The sequence below is a fragment of the Rhinopithecus roxellana genome, chromosome 11 (assembly GCF_007565055.1).
Source record: "Rhinopithecus roxellana isolate Shanxi Qingling chromosome 11, ASM756505v1, whole genome shotgun sequence".
Taxonomy (NCBI): domain Eukaryota; kingdom Metazoa; phylum Chordata; class Mammalia; order Primates; family Cercopithecidae; genus Rhinopithecus; species Rhinopithecus roxellana.
This window is the reverse complement of record NC_044559.1, coordinates 23891120-23906366: the sequence shown is the minus strand read 5'-3', so window position 1 is coordinate 23906366 and position 15247 is coordinate 23891120. Positions and strand designations below refer to the sequence as shown.

Here is a 15247-nt window from a genome sequence, read left to right as displayed (position 1 = left end):
CTGGAGCCGGGAGGTGTAGGCAGTGGGAGGAAGAGAAAGATGACTGATCTGTCCAGCATGCTCCCAAGGCCCTGTCTCAACATCATCTGAGAACTTACCACACTCTACTACCTATTTTACTTGTCGGTCTCTCCCATCAGAACAGACTATGCTGTCTAGTTCACTGTTGGCTCTCTAGTGACCAGAACATGGTAATGCTTAAGCAGAATCTGAAGAGGGAGAGACAGAGAGAGGAAGGTGGGTGTTGAGGAGGAAGGGAGACAGAAAGAGAGACAGAGAGAGATGGAGAAAGAGAATTTAAACACTAGACTGAGGGATAGAAATGCATCCCTGTTAGCAGGGGGCCAAGTCTGGACACATCAACTCTGTACCAACAGTATTCAGCAGTCTGCAGCAGCCTCTGTTTCTACTTGTAGGGTTTCATTTAAGTTAGCTCTTGACAAGTGGGCCAGTCGTGCTGGCCAAGGAAGGAGCTGCTCCCACAAATGGGTTCTGGGCCAGTCAGGGCTGGGAGAGTGCTGGTCTCAGGCCAGCAGCTCAGCACATGAGCCTCCCTATGCCTATCCTGCCCTGGGTAATGGCAGAAATCCAGGGTCTTGAGGAATTGAAACCCACCCCTGTGGTATTTGTTCCTTGCTACTGATGGATATGACTGTCTGAGAGGCTTGGATATGCACGGGCAATGAACTCCAGGGTGGAGGGCACTGTACTGAGATTTAGCAGGACCTAACTCCAAATCAATGACATCCCCACACTGATCCCTTTCCAATTTTAGCTCGCTGCCAGTTGAACCAGTGGACCCACCTAGAATTACCTGCAGCTTCCATCTTTCTCCAGGTGTCATGACTCCCCTTCCAGCCATGCCAGCCCTGGGCCCTCCATGGTGTCTTTGTCCCTGCGATTCTCTCATCCAGGGCACCACAGGCAGGAAGCTCCCTCCTCTACTCTGCAGTTTCGCAAAGGGGGACACCAAGCCACTCTTTGACTAGCTCTTCAGGTCTTCTTTCCCTAGACAAGACCCAGAAGAAACTAGCCCCTCTGCCCCTGACCCCGGGAAAGGAGAAGAGAGAGGTCCCCAAGTCAGCTACAGTCCATGCCATCAGGAGGACCAGCTACAATGCAGAGCACTACAGTCATCCACCTGAGTCTTTCCTCAAGTTATCAAGGTCAGGCATCCCCTTTACACCCAGCTGTCCACAGCCAGCCAGAAAAAGAAAAACTCAGAGGCACAATCTTCACTTTTGATTCTTCCTCCCCTAGAAGCACTCAGTGAGTTATAAAGTCCAGGGCCAAAGGACGGCTGCACCACTGGCAACCGAAAGACTCTGAACTGCAAGTTGGCTACCTCTTCTTGCAATCTTTCAAATCTCTCTGTCAGAGAAAACTCCAGATGCAATTACTTTTCACTAAAGAAAGATGTATTTCAACAGGCCGCTGAATATGCATCTACCACACACACACCACACAGTAAACCCTGTAGCTACTGGGAACAAACACCCTCCTTTCCCCAAAACCCATCCCCTTACCGAACAGTACACAGTGATTGCTTTCCTTCCAGACTCTCCCTCACCTCTGGGAGAAATGAAGCAAGAAGGGGCAGCTCCTCCATCAAAACCCCCCAGAGGCTGCAACTCACTTCACAAATTTGAATCGGTACATTTCATGCAGACTTGGACTAATCCCCCCAAAAACAAACAGGCCACCACAGTGAGCAAAGTTACACAAAATTATATTGTATATTTAATAACACAGCTAAGTCAAGTTTCTACACCTATACCACTCATATATTTCCCTAATGACAGAAGCGGGAGAGAAGGGATTAAAATCCAAGTGTCATGGGAAGTCTTCCTGACCACACTCACTCACACGATAAAAAGTGTCCTTTGGAGATGGGGAAAGGGTTCTGCTGAGCACTATTTTTTTTCTTGGAGGGTGATAAATATGGTGTCTGCAGAGGGCCAAGGAGCTGTGGGCTCCTCTCCCTTCCCCTCCCAGGCAAACAGGGTAGGTAGGTCTACAGATTCACTTTACCACCTGCCTCCCATGGCTGGCTTGGAGGGGGCCCTGAAAGCTGAAGATCTGTGCGCATTCACACTCCTGGAATGGTGCAAGCATTCACAGCTACCTGAGTGAGCCTAAGCCTCAATCATATGCTGCCTTCTCCCACCCCTCCCTGTCTCAACTCTGGCCTCCAAGAAAAAAGAATGTTCACAGGTCCCCACAGAGCCTTTTATAGGCCACAGCTACCATCCAAGATGCTGGTGAATAAGGCACAGCAGTGATCAAAGGCCTGCTTGTCCCTCAGCACGCAGGACATGGGAACAGGCTAGGGACCTGGGTACAAACTACTGCCTCTTCTTCCCCATTCCACATGTGGCCCTGCATTGATCTTCCCTGGGCCTCAATTTTTGCCTTTCCCCAAAAGAAAATGACACTCCCCCTTCCTCCCCAACCAAGGACAGCCTAGGTTAAGGCACTTAGTATAATCTGGTAATCATTACAGCCATGTGCCTATCGTATCCCCACCACTGAATAAGATCCTTGGGGAAGCTGCTACGTATCAAGTGTTCAGTAAATACATAAGGAGTGAGGTGAAAGGGTAAGAAGGGAAGAGATGGAAAGTCAAAGGGAATGAAGTTAAGTGTTTAATATTTCTACATTTCCTCATACTTTAGTATTTACTGCATTCAGCTGGAAATAATTTTTAAATGGCAATAAAACATATTACACATTTTTAAAAATCTGCTTTTTGGCCAGGCATAGCTTCTCACACCTGTAATCTCAGCACTTCAGAAGGCCAAGGTGGGAGGATCACTTGAGCCCAATAGTTCAAGGCCGCAGTGAACTATAATTGTGCCACTGTACTCCAGGCAAGATCCTGTCTCCAAAAAAAAAAGAGTCTGCTTTTCTGTGTTACTCATGGGAAGTTGCTCAGAATTCCATGTGACCTCAGGAGGTTGGATCTCTGAGGCCTGTAAGCTGAAGGTATTCCTGCCCCAAAATTACACTCAGACATATGCCCGTCCACCCCAGGCACGCCTCCAGCATCTCATTCCTGGGTCATCTTAACCTGTCCTTCTGTCAATCATCCAGCAACTCCAGGTGAGACCTTCTCTACAGGAGAAGGGTTTCTTTTCTAAGTCATGAATCTTAAAAACAGGATTACTGGTGTTGAACAATAAGATGGGTAGGAGGGTATGTGGGAGGCAGAAGAAAAGGTCCTTGCCTACCACTTTCCTTTGGAGCCTGCTGGTTCTCCTTCTCTGTTTTTTGACTATCTACACATGGCTCTAAGCACATAACCAGTATTAAATACCATCCTCCATGACTCTTTACAAATTAAGAACTCAAAGTAAAGGAAGAAAGGAAAGAAGACATTTGAACACAGAACAGATACCTGCTTTCTCTCAGTTGTGAGGACCTCAAATTAAGCCTCTGGATTGAGGTTTCATGTTTCATACAAGTGCCTGAGTATATACAAAAGAAGAGAAGGTAGAAAAGTCCCAGCATCAAAGATAAATAAGATTAATATGTCTGATAAATTATTTAAATAGAAGAAAGAGATAAATTGAGAAAAGAGCTGTGCTAGGTCTCCTAACCGTCCAGGTTCCTCCTAACTGCATAAGGGAGCAACAAAGGGCTGAGAAATTGGCAGGTAAACCAGGAGTACTTGCCCTAGGGCCAGTACACTGGCTGCCACATCCCTTCATATTCTCTATGAGGAGTCCAGGGTCTATCACATTAGTGACGCTGACAACCATACTCAACAGGAATGGTGGCAGAGAGGGGAACTGAAGGTGGTCACTGAGGGCAGGAATGCTACAGGGGGAAGAGAGATTCCTACTGAGTCCCCACCCCAATAAGACTGCAAAAGAGCAGGGAAACTCCCTGGGGCCAGGAGGAGCCCAGGAAAAGGGTAGAGACTTGACAGCAGTTGAAGCCACTAAGCAAATGCTAAACCAGGCAAGAAAGGATTCTGGTTGACATTCCATTATAGCCCTTTTTGAGAATCACTTAAGGCCAGGAGTTCATAACCAGCCTGGGTGATAAAGTGAAACCCTATCTCAATATGCATAACACATATACATTACAGCCCTTTTAGCTTTTCAGAGTATTAATATTTTCATATAAATTATTTCAGGTCATCTTCACAATAATCTAATAAGATCTATAAATGAAAGAGTGTTCATATTTAATATGAGGAAACTGAGGCCAGCAGTGGGAATGACTTGTCTGAGGCCACGCTACTAGTTGAAGGCAAAGCAGAACTCATCTCCCAGACTGCTTTAAAGAACAGACCCTGAGGCTGGGAGGCAGTGTCTCTCAAGACTGAGAAAATGAATGAGTTTATTGAAAGGTTCAAATTCACGTTCACATTGAGAAGAAATGGATCTAATAATGAGGTCAAAAGACCCTATCCCAGTATATTCTTTGGGTAAGAGAAAAAGAGGCAGAGATAACACCGGCATACACTCTGGTCATCTAGTGTAAAGACAGAATCTCAAACACAAACTATTTTTTAAAAGACTCCAAGACCTCATTTCTGGAGTCAGGGGAAGATCATCTTAAATAACTGTGGGTCAGGAGCTGACAGAGTGAAAGAATCATCCCAAGGCTGAGGTGGGAAGATGGCTTGAGCCCAGGAGTTCAAGACCAGCCTGGGTAACACTGTGAGACCCCTCTCAAAAAAAAAAAAAAAAAAAATTCATCCCAGGGCCAAGAAGAGGACAGGAAGACCCTGAAGATGAATGTGAAGAAAACATAAGGCCTAGGTCTTCACCAAAGATGAGACACATCAAAGCCTTAGCAGAGGGTCTGGCACAGAGCAGATGACTACTAAATGTTAGCTGCTAGTAGTAGTGGCAGTCATATAGTAGTAGTAATGCTAGAAAGCTAGGTCCTTCCCCAAAGCCAGTCTCCAAGTTGTGACCAAAAAACCCAAAATCAGTTTACTCTAATCTTAAATGTTTCTTAATGATGAGGGCAGACTCTGTCCTCAACCTCTTTTATTGACACCATCTTCAATAGCTGTTGTGCCCTATTCTGTTAAGAGGTAGCCTAACACATTCCAGAAGAGGAGGCTGGAATAGAGAAATGTGGGGTAGGGATGCAGGGCAGAGCCTGTTTGTGTTCTTTGGCTTCAATCCATATGCAGGAAGCACATGGACCATCTCCAGCCCTGAGAGCGTCTCTCTACCACCACCTCCACTCTAGTCACCCCAAACCAGCAGAAGTCCACAAGCAACCATTAAGACAAAGTCACCAGCACACTTGTCACTTCTCACTGGCTATAGCACTTTCCTTCTATTCAGCTTACAGATGCCCAGGTCTGGCTAACTGGCTTTAAAAAGGGCAGCATTAGGAAGAAACGGAGGAGGAGACAAAGCTCAATGGCTCCATTTTCCACTCTTCGCTCCCACACACTTAGCCTCTCCACTCCCTGCTGGTCTTTCCTTCCCTCTTTCCTATGATTGCTAGAATGATTTGTTTTGAACAGCGACAGGTTTATAGGTTAGCCGACACCTCTGCTCTGTGGAATTTTAATTAACTTCTCCCATCGTCAATATGCTAAGGAATGGGGTCTCCATTCTCTGGGGTCAGCAATGTGTTTCAGGTCCTGCTATATCAGCCGTCAAATTGAAGAATTAATGACATGGCTAATCGGCTCTAATTCTTAGAAAGAAAAAAATCTGAAAGGGAGTTGTAGAAGGGAGCAGGAGGAGGGGTGCAGGCTCCATGGGGTGAGGAGAAAGAAGCTGAAGGGCCTAAGCGAAGTGGGCAGGACCAAGTCTCTTATAAAATAAGCGACTGACTTAAACCTAGTGTTGGAGGGTGGCAGCCCTACAGCTTTCACATTTCCATGTGAGTAGGGTGAAGAAAGTGGACGAAGATCCTAGGAAAATGTTGTGATAGAACAGGTACAGGAGAATCAAAGTACCCTGCAGGGAAGGAGAGGGATTCTGTCTCAGTTCCAGAGAGCCTCGAAAGCAGAAGTCGGGATGCAAACCTCACTTGTCAATAGGTAAGGTTAGAGACATAACAGTCAGGGCCAGGTGCAGTGGCGCATGCACTTTGGGAGGCCAAGATGGGAGGATCACCTGAGGCCAGGAGTTCGAAACCAGCCTGGTCAATATAGAAACACCCCATTTCTAAAAACAAAACAAAACTAAACAAAAACAAACAAACAAACAAACAAAAAAGAACAACAACAAAAAAAAAAACACCCCATTTCTAGGGCCGGGTGCAGTGCCTCACACCTGTAATCCCAGCACTTTGGGAGGCCAAGGCGGGCGGATCACAGAGTCAGGTGATCCAGACCATCCTGGCTAACATGGTGAAACTCTGTCTCTATTAAAAATACAAAAAATTAGCTGGGCGTGGTGGCGGTCGCCTGTAGTCGCAGCTACTTGGGAGGCTGAGGCAGGAGAATGGCGTGAACCCAGGAGCTGGAGCTTGTAGTGAGCCGAGATGGCGCCACTGCACTCCAGCCTGGGTGACAGAGCAAGACTCCGTCTCAAAAAAAAAAAAAAAAGAAACACCCCATTTCTAAATATAAAATAAAATAAATAATAATAAAAAAAGAGAAGTAACAATCAGGCCAAAGGGTACAGTAAAGCCATCATCAAAATTTCACAGTTTTGCTATAATAATCAATGTCACTACTTCACATACATGTCTTTGTTTGAGGACCCAGCTGGATCTGGGCCCCAAGCCTCTCCTGATGATTTAAGTCTATAAGGGATACTCCAGAGGACATTTTCCAAGGGGAGCAAAGCAGACATGTGAGTTGTAAGAGCAGGTTGGCTGGTGCTGTCACCTTCCAGGGGTGGTGAGAGGCCTCCGCTTTGGGAATGACCCCAGAGGACAACTGTTCCAGAAGGGACACTCCTGGTTAACAGCTGGATTCTTAGTTATATTCTCATATAGTACGCTTTCTTTAACATTTCTGAGGTTAGATGCTTAGGAAATTCGCATTTAGAAGGTTATCTCAATCCCACTCATATATGAAGTGACTTAAACACCTCAAATCTCTGGAGGATTAAAAAAATCTCCAAGACAGTGACTCAAAGCAACCTGGAATACACAACAGGAAGATTTTCTAGCTCACCTGATCTAGTAAAATAAAAGCATTATTATACAGGACAAAACTACATCCAACTATGTCTCCCTTACCTGAGTAATGGGCTGATAGCAATGGACCAGACTCGGTCTTCAGTCTGGATGGTGTGTAAGCACTGCCCCAGCCGGCCTGAGGCCAAAGGCCACACCTAGAAACGGGAGAAGAGATGCTCTCGTTGGCATTGCCTGGGATCAGCGGGGAGGAGAGGTGCTCCGGCAGGGGTGACTGTTGGAGGTGGAGAAATGGGGAATCCTTTATGCCCTGCACACACAGAGCTCAGGTATCAGCAGAGGAGCCCCTGCAGCTTCTGGCTCACCTACCCCCGCAGATAGGGCCTAGCTCTCCATCCTAACCCCCCTCTTTTCCACTCAGAGCCCTTACTTACCAGCCAACTTTATATTGGGGAATCAGAAGTTCCACATTCCTCAGCTGAGACTTGACTGAGAAGAAGTGGGTGGGTGGGGCTTGCCTCTCTTGACAGCTTTCCTGTATTTGTGGATTTTCCTTTCTCCTATCTCTCACCAAGATTTTACTTTGGAGAAGTAGGGAGAGGGAAGAAGATCAAGGCACAATATAGGGGGACAGCAATAGAATCAGGGAGAGAAGTAAAAAGAAAGATGCAAGGGAAGGAAAGAATGGAAGAAGAAGAAAGACTTCCAAGTGGGAAGGTGGTGTGTTGTTGTTTGTTTGTTGATAATGCCCAGGATCTAAAACTATTCACGTCAGCAGGGAATTTAGCACCTAGTGTCACCAAAAGTAGCAGAAAAGCTTAACTCTTTTAAGCTTCCATATCTCCTACAGGTTAAAAATATTGCTTGGAGCACATTATCTGGTCCCTATCAGTCAGGAATGTACATTAGCAGCCACTCTGGGCTTAACTCTAATCAACACTCACAGAGCCCTCTCAGCATCTCCCATTAAGCACAGGACTCCCCCCTCACCTCACCCTACCCTAGATGACACACACAGGGACATAAGCCTCTAACCAAACAGAAAGGAAACCTCAGACATACAGGGCTATCCCAAGACAGCAGCAACAGAGGGATCCAGAGGCAGCCAGATGGATCAGTGACCTCTTAAGGTCCCAGCAGTGCTATAAGGGGAACATACAAAACTCAGGCAGGACCTTAGATGGAAGAACTTTAAAGGAAACATTCCTTGAGTGTAAAGGGTAGGTGATGGAGTAGGGGTGATCCTGGCTTCTTAGGGTCACATGATAACTCTTCCCTATAAAAGGAGAAAGTGTTTCTTAGAGTTTGTGTGCATGATGGGTGTGGGGGATGGGATGATTGTGTGAGTTACTTTTCCCAACACAGTGAAAAGAAAATAAATGTAACAAGATCCTAAATGAGGAGGAGCAGAAAACAAAGGTAAACACCACAACTTTTCCTGAGTGCCATGATTCAGGCCTGCTCTTTGGACTCTATAGTCAGTCCCCTTTGGCAATAACTAGATACATTTCCAATGTACTCTTTTAGGCAGCTCAGCTAAAAAGAGAGCTTTGCCTTTTCCCTGACACAAACTCCCTGGGAGGCAGATTCTTTCTTGGGGATGAGGAAACACTAAAGATTCTGATTACAAAATCTATGGGGAAGGCCTAGGCCTGAATTCACTAATGTCCTCCATGGAAAGGGAAGGTGGATTCCTAGATTCTGCAAACCACAGAACAAGGTTCCTGGTCTCCAGAAGCGGCTCAGGAAGCCTGCCACCAATTCTGAGCATGATCTTAAGAAAGTGGCCCTCCTGGCTTGGCCCAGCAACACATTATCCTCCAGAAACATGAGATTCCATCCTGGTACCTGAGGGACAGGAGTTGACAACAATACGCTGATCCTATCTTTGCCCTCCATGGCCAAATTCAAAACAGATCCAACCCTGGAAAAGATTCAGTGGGAGTGGTCTTTTTATTTTTTTTTCAAGATTTTTTTTTTTTGAGAGTCTTACTCTGTCGCCCAGGCTGGAGTGCAGTGGCGCAATCTCGGCTCACTGCAAACTCCACCTCCTGGGTTCATGCCATTCTCCTGCCTCAGCATCCCGAGTAGCTGGGTCTACAGGCGCCTGCCACCAAGCCCAGCTAATTTTTTTGTATTTTTAGTAGAGACGGCGTTTTGCCATGTTATCCAGGATGGTCTCAATCTCCTGACCTCGTGATCCACCTGCCTCGGCCTCTCAAAGTGCTGGGATTACAGGTGTAAGCCACCGCGCCCGGCCGAGAGTGGACATTTATGCAGTTCTTTTAAAAAGCAGACTGGTGATATGCATCACGACTTTTAAAATAATCACAGCCTTTAACTCAGTAATTTTGTTGATGAAAATCTATCCTAAAGAAAATAATCCTAAAACAAAAGAAAAACCTAAATGGTAAAATATTCCCTGCAGCCTGCAATTGCAGAAAAAAGCATGCATAGGCTTTGGCATCTGACCAATCTGGATTTGAACCCTAGTTGCTACTTATTATCTTTGATCTTAGGAGTAACTTCTTAGCTTCCGTTTCCTCATCTGTCAAATGAGAAATGATGCCTATCTCAGAGTTATAGTGAGGAAAAGTGGAGATAAGCATAAGGCATCTAGCACAGCAGCATAGTATTTGGCAGGTATCAGGCAAACAATAATGGTGGTTCTTATTACAATAAATCTTCCCTTCTAAGCCAGATGTGATCTGATCTCTCTACCTTCTAAATTTTATGGCTCTTTCCCTAGAGCTTTATACTCCACAGTCCTAGCCACTTCCAATCAGCTCCATGGCCAGGTACGCACATCTCTTCTCAACCTAAGGATAAGAGGCTGTATCTTCCTTACTTCTGAAGAGCCCAGGTGCCTCTGTACCAAGCCTCACACACAGTAGGCACTCGTAAGAAAGAATAGAGAAATAAAGAAGGAAATGAAGGAATGGTTAGTACCAGCCCAGGCTCATTAAGAACATAAGCTACCATCTTTTCGCATCTCAGGATGGGGCTGGCCCCACTAAAGCCCAGAGACACAATCCAAGCTAAGCCGCAAAAAACCTGAAACTGAGATTGTGGGGGGTGGAAGGAAGAGGGTTCTTTGGACAGTCCCTAGCTCAGATGTCTTGCAAAGAGATTGTTTTACTTCCCTTTACCCCATAAAATAAATCTCTTTCCTAAAATACAGTACATATTTGGGGAACTCCCCAAAAATAGATGGTTACGGGCAAATATCACTGTAAATTCTTATGAAGGTTCAGGTGTATTAGAAGCCTGGAGAAGCAGCTGTAGAATTTCAGATGCCACTGAAAAGAAATGATGTTTCAGTTATAAAAGACAAACTGAATACAACAGTAATGTAGAAATGGCTCAGGATAACAAAGGGCTGGATGCAAAGACAACAATAGAAAGGAGGGAAACCCAGCATCTGGAAAGCCAGGAAAGAAGAGTTGGCAGAGAAGTCACAAGGGAGCTGCAAACCAGCTGACCAGCTTTCAGGACCAGAGAAGAGAATTCTGTCACTGACCTAAAAGAAATCCTCAGAAGGATTAAGATGGACTGTGGTGACAATTTTAGAAGGAAGCATTTATTTTAGATCTTTTTAAAAATCTAAGATACTAAATAGGGCTAAACTAGTACTCAAACATGAAACTAACCCAATACCTCAAATAAACTTGCTATTATTCTTCAACTGTAAGCAATCCACACCCTTAGATTGCTATCTGTGTTTATAAAGCTTAGTTTTATACTGCTCTGGGTGTCAGACCACAGAGAATAGAAGAAAGAGGTGTCACTGAAAAGGAGGAACTGGGGGAAGCCTGAAGCCATGACAGGAAGATGGCTAGAATAAGACAGGAATACCTAGGTCACACATGCCACAAAAGGTTTCTATGCAAACTGACTTTTGAGCAGTATAACACGTTTAGGTCTGGATCTTTTCAGGGAATGGTACAGGACAGTGACCAATCAGAAGCCTGAAGTAAGTAGGAAGTAGGGTAATAGGAAGCAAGTGACAGGAAATTCAGTTTCCATGTTGGTTCAAAAGATATGCTGGATTTTTCTCAAGCTTCCTGTGCTGGTGTGCATTCTCTCTGACAGAGTACAAAGTAAGGCAGAAAATAGTAAAGGGAGGAGAAACTTCCATAAAAAGAAGAGAACATATTTAGCCCTTCTTTTTACATAAATTAGCAATATTTCTATATGGAGGTGTAATCACCAGAGGGTACATGCAGTCAGAGAAGTTACTGAGTAAAGATTGCAATTTCCCTCTCCTGAGTCCTCTCCCTATGTGTTTTTGAGGCCCATTTGCTGACATACCAGCAAGCATTTTGTTCCTGTTAGCACTATGGAACCTAGATGCTAGGAAACACGTAACAAGACACTATTGGGCCTCCTGTATCACCAATTGAATTGTCGGCGAAGTTCCCACAGCAACCCTAAAGGACCAGGCCTGTGTAGGCCCTGGCTACGGCTGTTGGGCACATGCCTGGAGAAAGACTTCTCTGTCTCACAGGTGGGAGCCTATTTGACCCAGATGTGGATGAGTCCATGAAGTCAGGATCATGCTATTTATCAGCCTCACTTTCTTTTATGCTTTGCTTTGGTGGATATCTGTGGACAGGGCAATTTGGCAAAGATGCAACAAACAACACCCCTCTCTCATAGTCTCTACCGCTTACTGACCACATGACTCTCCAGAGAAGCAGTGAAAACACATTTTAATTATCAGCTTGATTGCTTATAAACAAGGTGGTGAAAAATTAACCTCCCTAAACAGAGAGCAGGCAATAAGGAGGGAGATTTTAAAATAAAATATTAGGGCCAGAACTCAACCCACAAACTTGAGGAAACGCAACTCAGGGAGGAAAGGCTGCCAGGTCCTCTGTTTTTGAGTTCACGCCACGTTGCAAGTGAGTGGCAACCTTCCCAGCCACTGTCCACTCCTTTCCCAGTCCAGTTGGCAGGGACAACGCCTGGCATGGCAAGCTGCATGCCAGAGGCACATAAGTGAGTCCTTTATTGTGTCGTTTTTCTCCCCCGCCCCCAGCCGATACTCTCAGCCAATCCTGGGACTCGGGGCTCTATCCACCCCACTCCCTATAGACAGGAGGGAGTAATAGTATGTAACGGGGAGACCACCTCACCTTGGCCGTCCTGTCCCTGGAGCCACTCACAATGATGCCTCCTTTGCAGTCCACACAGTTCACCTCCTGTTCATGAGCCGAGTACTTGACAGTGAAGGTGCTGTGAATCTTATGAACGCCAATCTTCCCATCTCTAGGAGAAAAATAAGGAGCCGATCCCCAAGAACCAATTATTCTTTCTGTAGGAAGAGAACAACTCTCCAGAAACAGCCTAAGTCTCCAGTGACATCCAAATTTGCTAAGCATTAGGCAATTCAGCCCAGTAAGGTGCTGACTTTCTAGATACATCTACTTCTTCAGCACACCTGACGCTGAACAGAGCTGAGAGACAAAATATGTTTTCCCCTGGAGAATATCAAAACCAGCTTCACTTTTCATTAGAAGCTCTTCCTGTTTTCCTTCTCCAGCTAACCCTATTAACTCCTTTTAGTAAAATCTCTCTGCTTTAAGTGGAAAACCCTCTTGTCTCCCTCCTCATCCCTTTGGAGTTAAGACAGAAAAGTCAGAGACAGGCAGAATGTCCCCGAAAAATAAGATGGAAAAGGGTGGAAGGAGACACCTGCAGCACTTACCCTCCTGCACTGATAATATGCGAGTTGGCCAGAACAAAGTGGCAAACGTCCTCATCATGCCCAGCAAAGACTCCCAGAGGCCGACGGTTCAAGCTGGCACCATCTGGACGGAACTGGTAGGCCAGGACGAAATTAGCCTGGGATATGTACAGAGAATCATCCTCCAGCTGCATCCAGGGCATCTGACTGAAATGATGGAAAATAAAATTTAAGTCATCAAGATAACAGTATGAAAACTCAACTCCAATCTTTGAAGAGGCTGACCAATCCCTAACTTAGCAAGGATAACAAGGCTTATTATCTATACTTGATACCCTCCTTCAAAATTACCTACCCCTCAGCTATCCTCAGAAAACTAGAGTAACTGAACTTTGTGGTGATCTAATCTTCCTTGGACTTTCTAAAAGAGACTCAAAATTAAAAGATCAACTAAATACCACTTTTAATTGGAGAATATTTAATATTTCAATCACTGGCTACCTGGACTTCTCATGGGTAGGCAGAGCTTACAAAATTCAATGGTCAAGGGGTGAGAAGGGTAAAAAAGAAATCTTCGGCCGGGCACAGTGGCTCACACCTGTAATCCTAGCACTTTGGGAGGCCAAGGCAGGTGGATCACCTGAGGTCAGGAGTTCAAGACCAGCCTGACCAACATGGTGAAACTCCATCTCTACTAAAAATACAAAATTAGCCGAGCATGGTGGTGCACGCCTGTAATCCCAGCTACTCTAGAGGCTGAGGCAGAAGAATCGCTTGAACCCGGGAGGCGGAGGTTGCAGTGAGCCGAGATCGTGCCACTGTACTCCAGCCTGGGTGACAGAGGGAGACTCTGTCTCAAAAAGAAAAAAGAAAAGAAATCTTCTAGCCAGGTGAAATAACTTTCTTTCATTCGGCATCCTCATCAATTTGAAGTATAAGTGGGAAGTTTCAAGGTTCTAGGATTCCCATACATACCTCTTCCGCAATATATCAGTTAAGGTATGATGGAGAAAAGAGAAGAATAAACCTGGGAAGCCCCATTCCCTTATTCTTTTAGAGCTAAGGGGCCATTTTTAAGTGAAAGGAATGAAGCCATTTAGGAAAGGATGCTAATGTACTGATTAGATATCTAGATCCTCACAAGGATATCTACATTTCTGTATTAGAGGGTAAGTGTGGCAATGGAAAAACACAGCCCCAGAGCATTCTGCTACAGTTCAGGGGCTACAGAGAAAGTCAGCTCTCACAGGCAACTGATAAGAGAAATCCACAAATAGTTAAAGATTCCCTCTGCAATCTTACAGGAGGAAGAAAGGCTAGAAGGCACAGACAAGTCCTGCGGCAGGGAATGAGCCTTAAGAAGAAAGAAGACTAGGCTCTCTGGTGGAAACTAAGTCCCTTTCCCAAGGTGGACATCCCACCTGTCCTATTCTACATAGGGGTCCTAGAGTTACCAGGTCCCAAGAAAAGCACAGGGACAGCTGATTCATCCCCAAGAACAGCCACCATCTCCTATTGCCAAGCCTGTCTGAGCAAACTAGGCTGTGTTTCTTCCCCAGACTCAATACAAGCGTCATGGGAATGTGGAAAAGTTCTGCAAATTGACTTGACGGGCCATTAAATGCAGCTTAGACTTTGTAGTAACTGAGTTTCTGCTCATGAGGTTTTTACAAGTGTGTGCATATATTACATGGAGCATGTGTAGAGTGTGTACAGATGCCTGCTTCCTCACTCATTATCCACATTCCTCTTGAATATCCCCTTACGTGAGTGTGTGGCACACTCAAGTAGGCAGCAAACAGAGAGGGTGGGAATTTTTGTGTTTACAGCCATCTGGTAAACAGCCATTTGCCTAGGACAAGAAACCAGGTTCATGCCAGGTGAACAGTGGAGAATCCCAGGGCAGCCTGGTAACCGTTCTGTGTGTTTATTTGCCAAACTGCTTGAAACTAGCCCCAAAAGGCAATGTGGGAAGCAGAGGGTAAAGTCCTTCATCATAAAAATCCGTCTTTCTCTCCTGTAGTTTCTTTACCATCACCACAACCACTACCCAATACCACATTATTCACAGCATCTGATGCCATGGAAACCAGTGGAAACTGGACACAAGCAAGCAAGAAAGGTTCATCAGATGAAGAGGCCTGCCTGTGTCTTCAGCACAGGTATAGGTCACTCCAGAACGTGGAATCATGATGTTCCTTATCCATTGCAACCAATCAACAAGGAGCAATTTTTTGGTAGGGAGTCAAATGATAACTATGAAATCATTTAGCATCAATGAAGCCCAAAAATCGGTGGCATTAGCAGTGCCACAGGCATTTTCTAAATTTCCTTATACTTGTTCTAAGCTCTAACTCCTGTAACATATGTATCCAAACCTTTAGATCCTACCCTGCCTTTTAATAAAGTACGGGAGAGGACTCACGGAAGCCAAGAATGAAGAAGTAACTCCATAGAGTAGAAGATTTAAAGAAAAATATTTGTAAA

The 15247-nt window shown here is 45.2% G+C and overlaps 1 protein-coding gene across 5 annotated transcripts in view; it reads right to left on the bottom strand.

Annotated features, from left to right (window-relative positions):
* FBXW4 (F-box and WD repeat domain containing 4) overlaps positions 1-15247 on the bottom strand; it is an 86607-nt gene that overhangs the window by 52384 nt on the left and 18976 nt on the right. For all 5 annotated transcript variants that reach the window (XM_010356129.2, XM_010356130.2, XM_030940376.1 and 2 more), the window contains exons 3-5: positions 12782-12967; positions 12210-12342; positions 7174-7268 (exon numbers count right to left, since the gene is read on the bottom strand). In XM_010356129.2, the coding sequence (XP_010354431.2) occupies positions 7174-7268; positions 12210-12342; positions 12782-12967 (414 nt within the window). The remainder of the gene's footprint in view (positions 1-7173; positions 7269-12209; positions 12343-12781; positions 12968-15247) is intronic.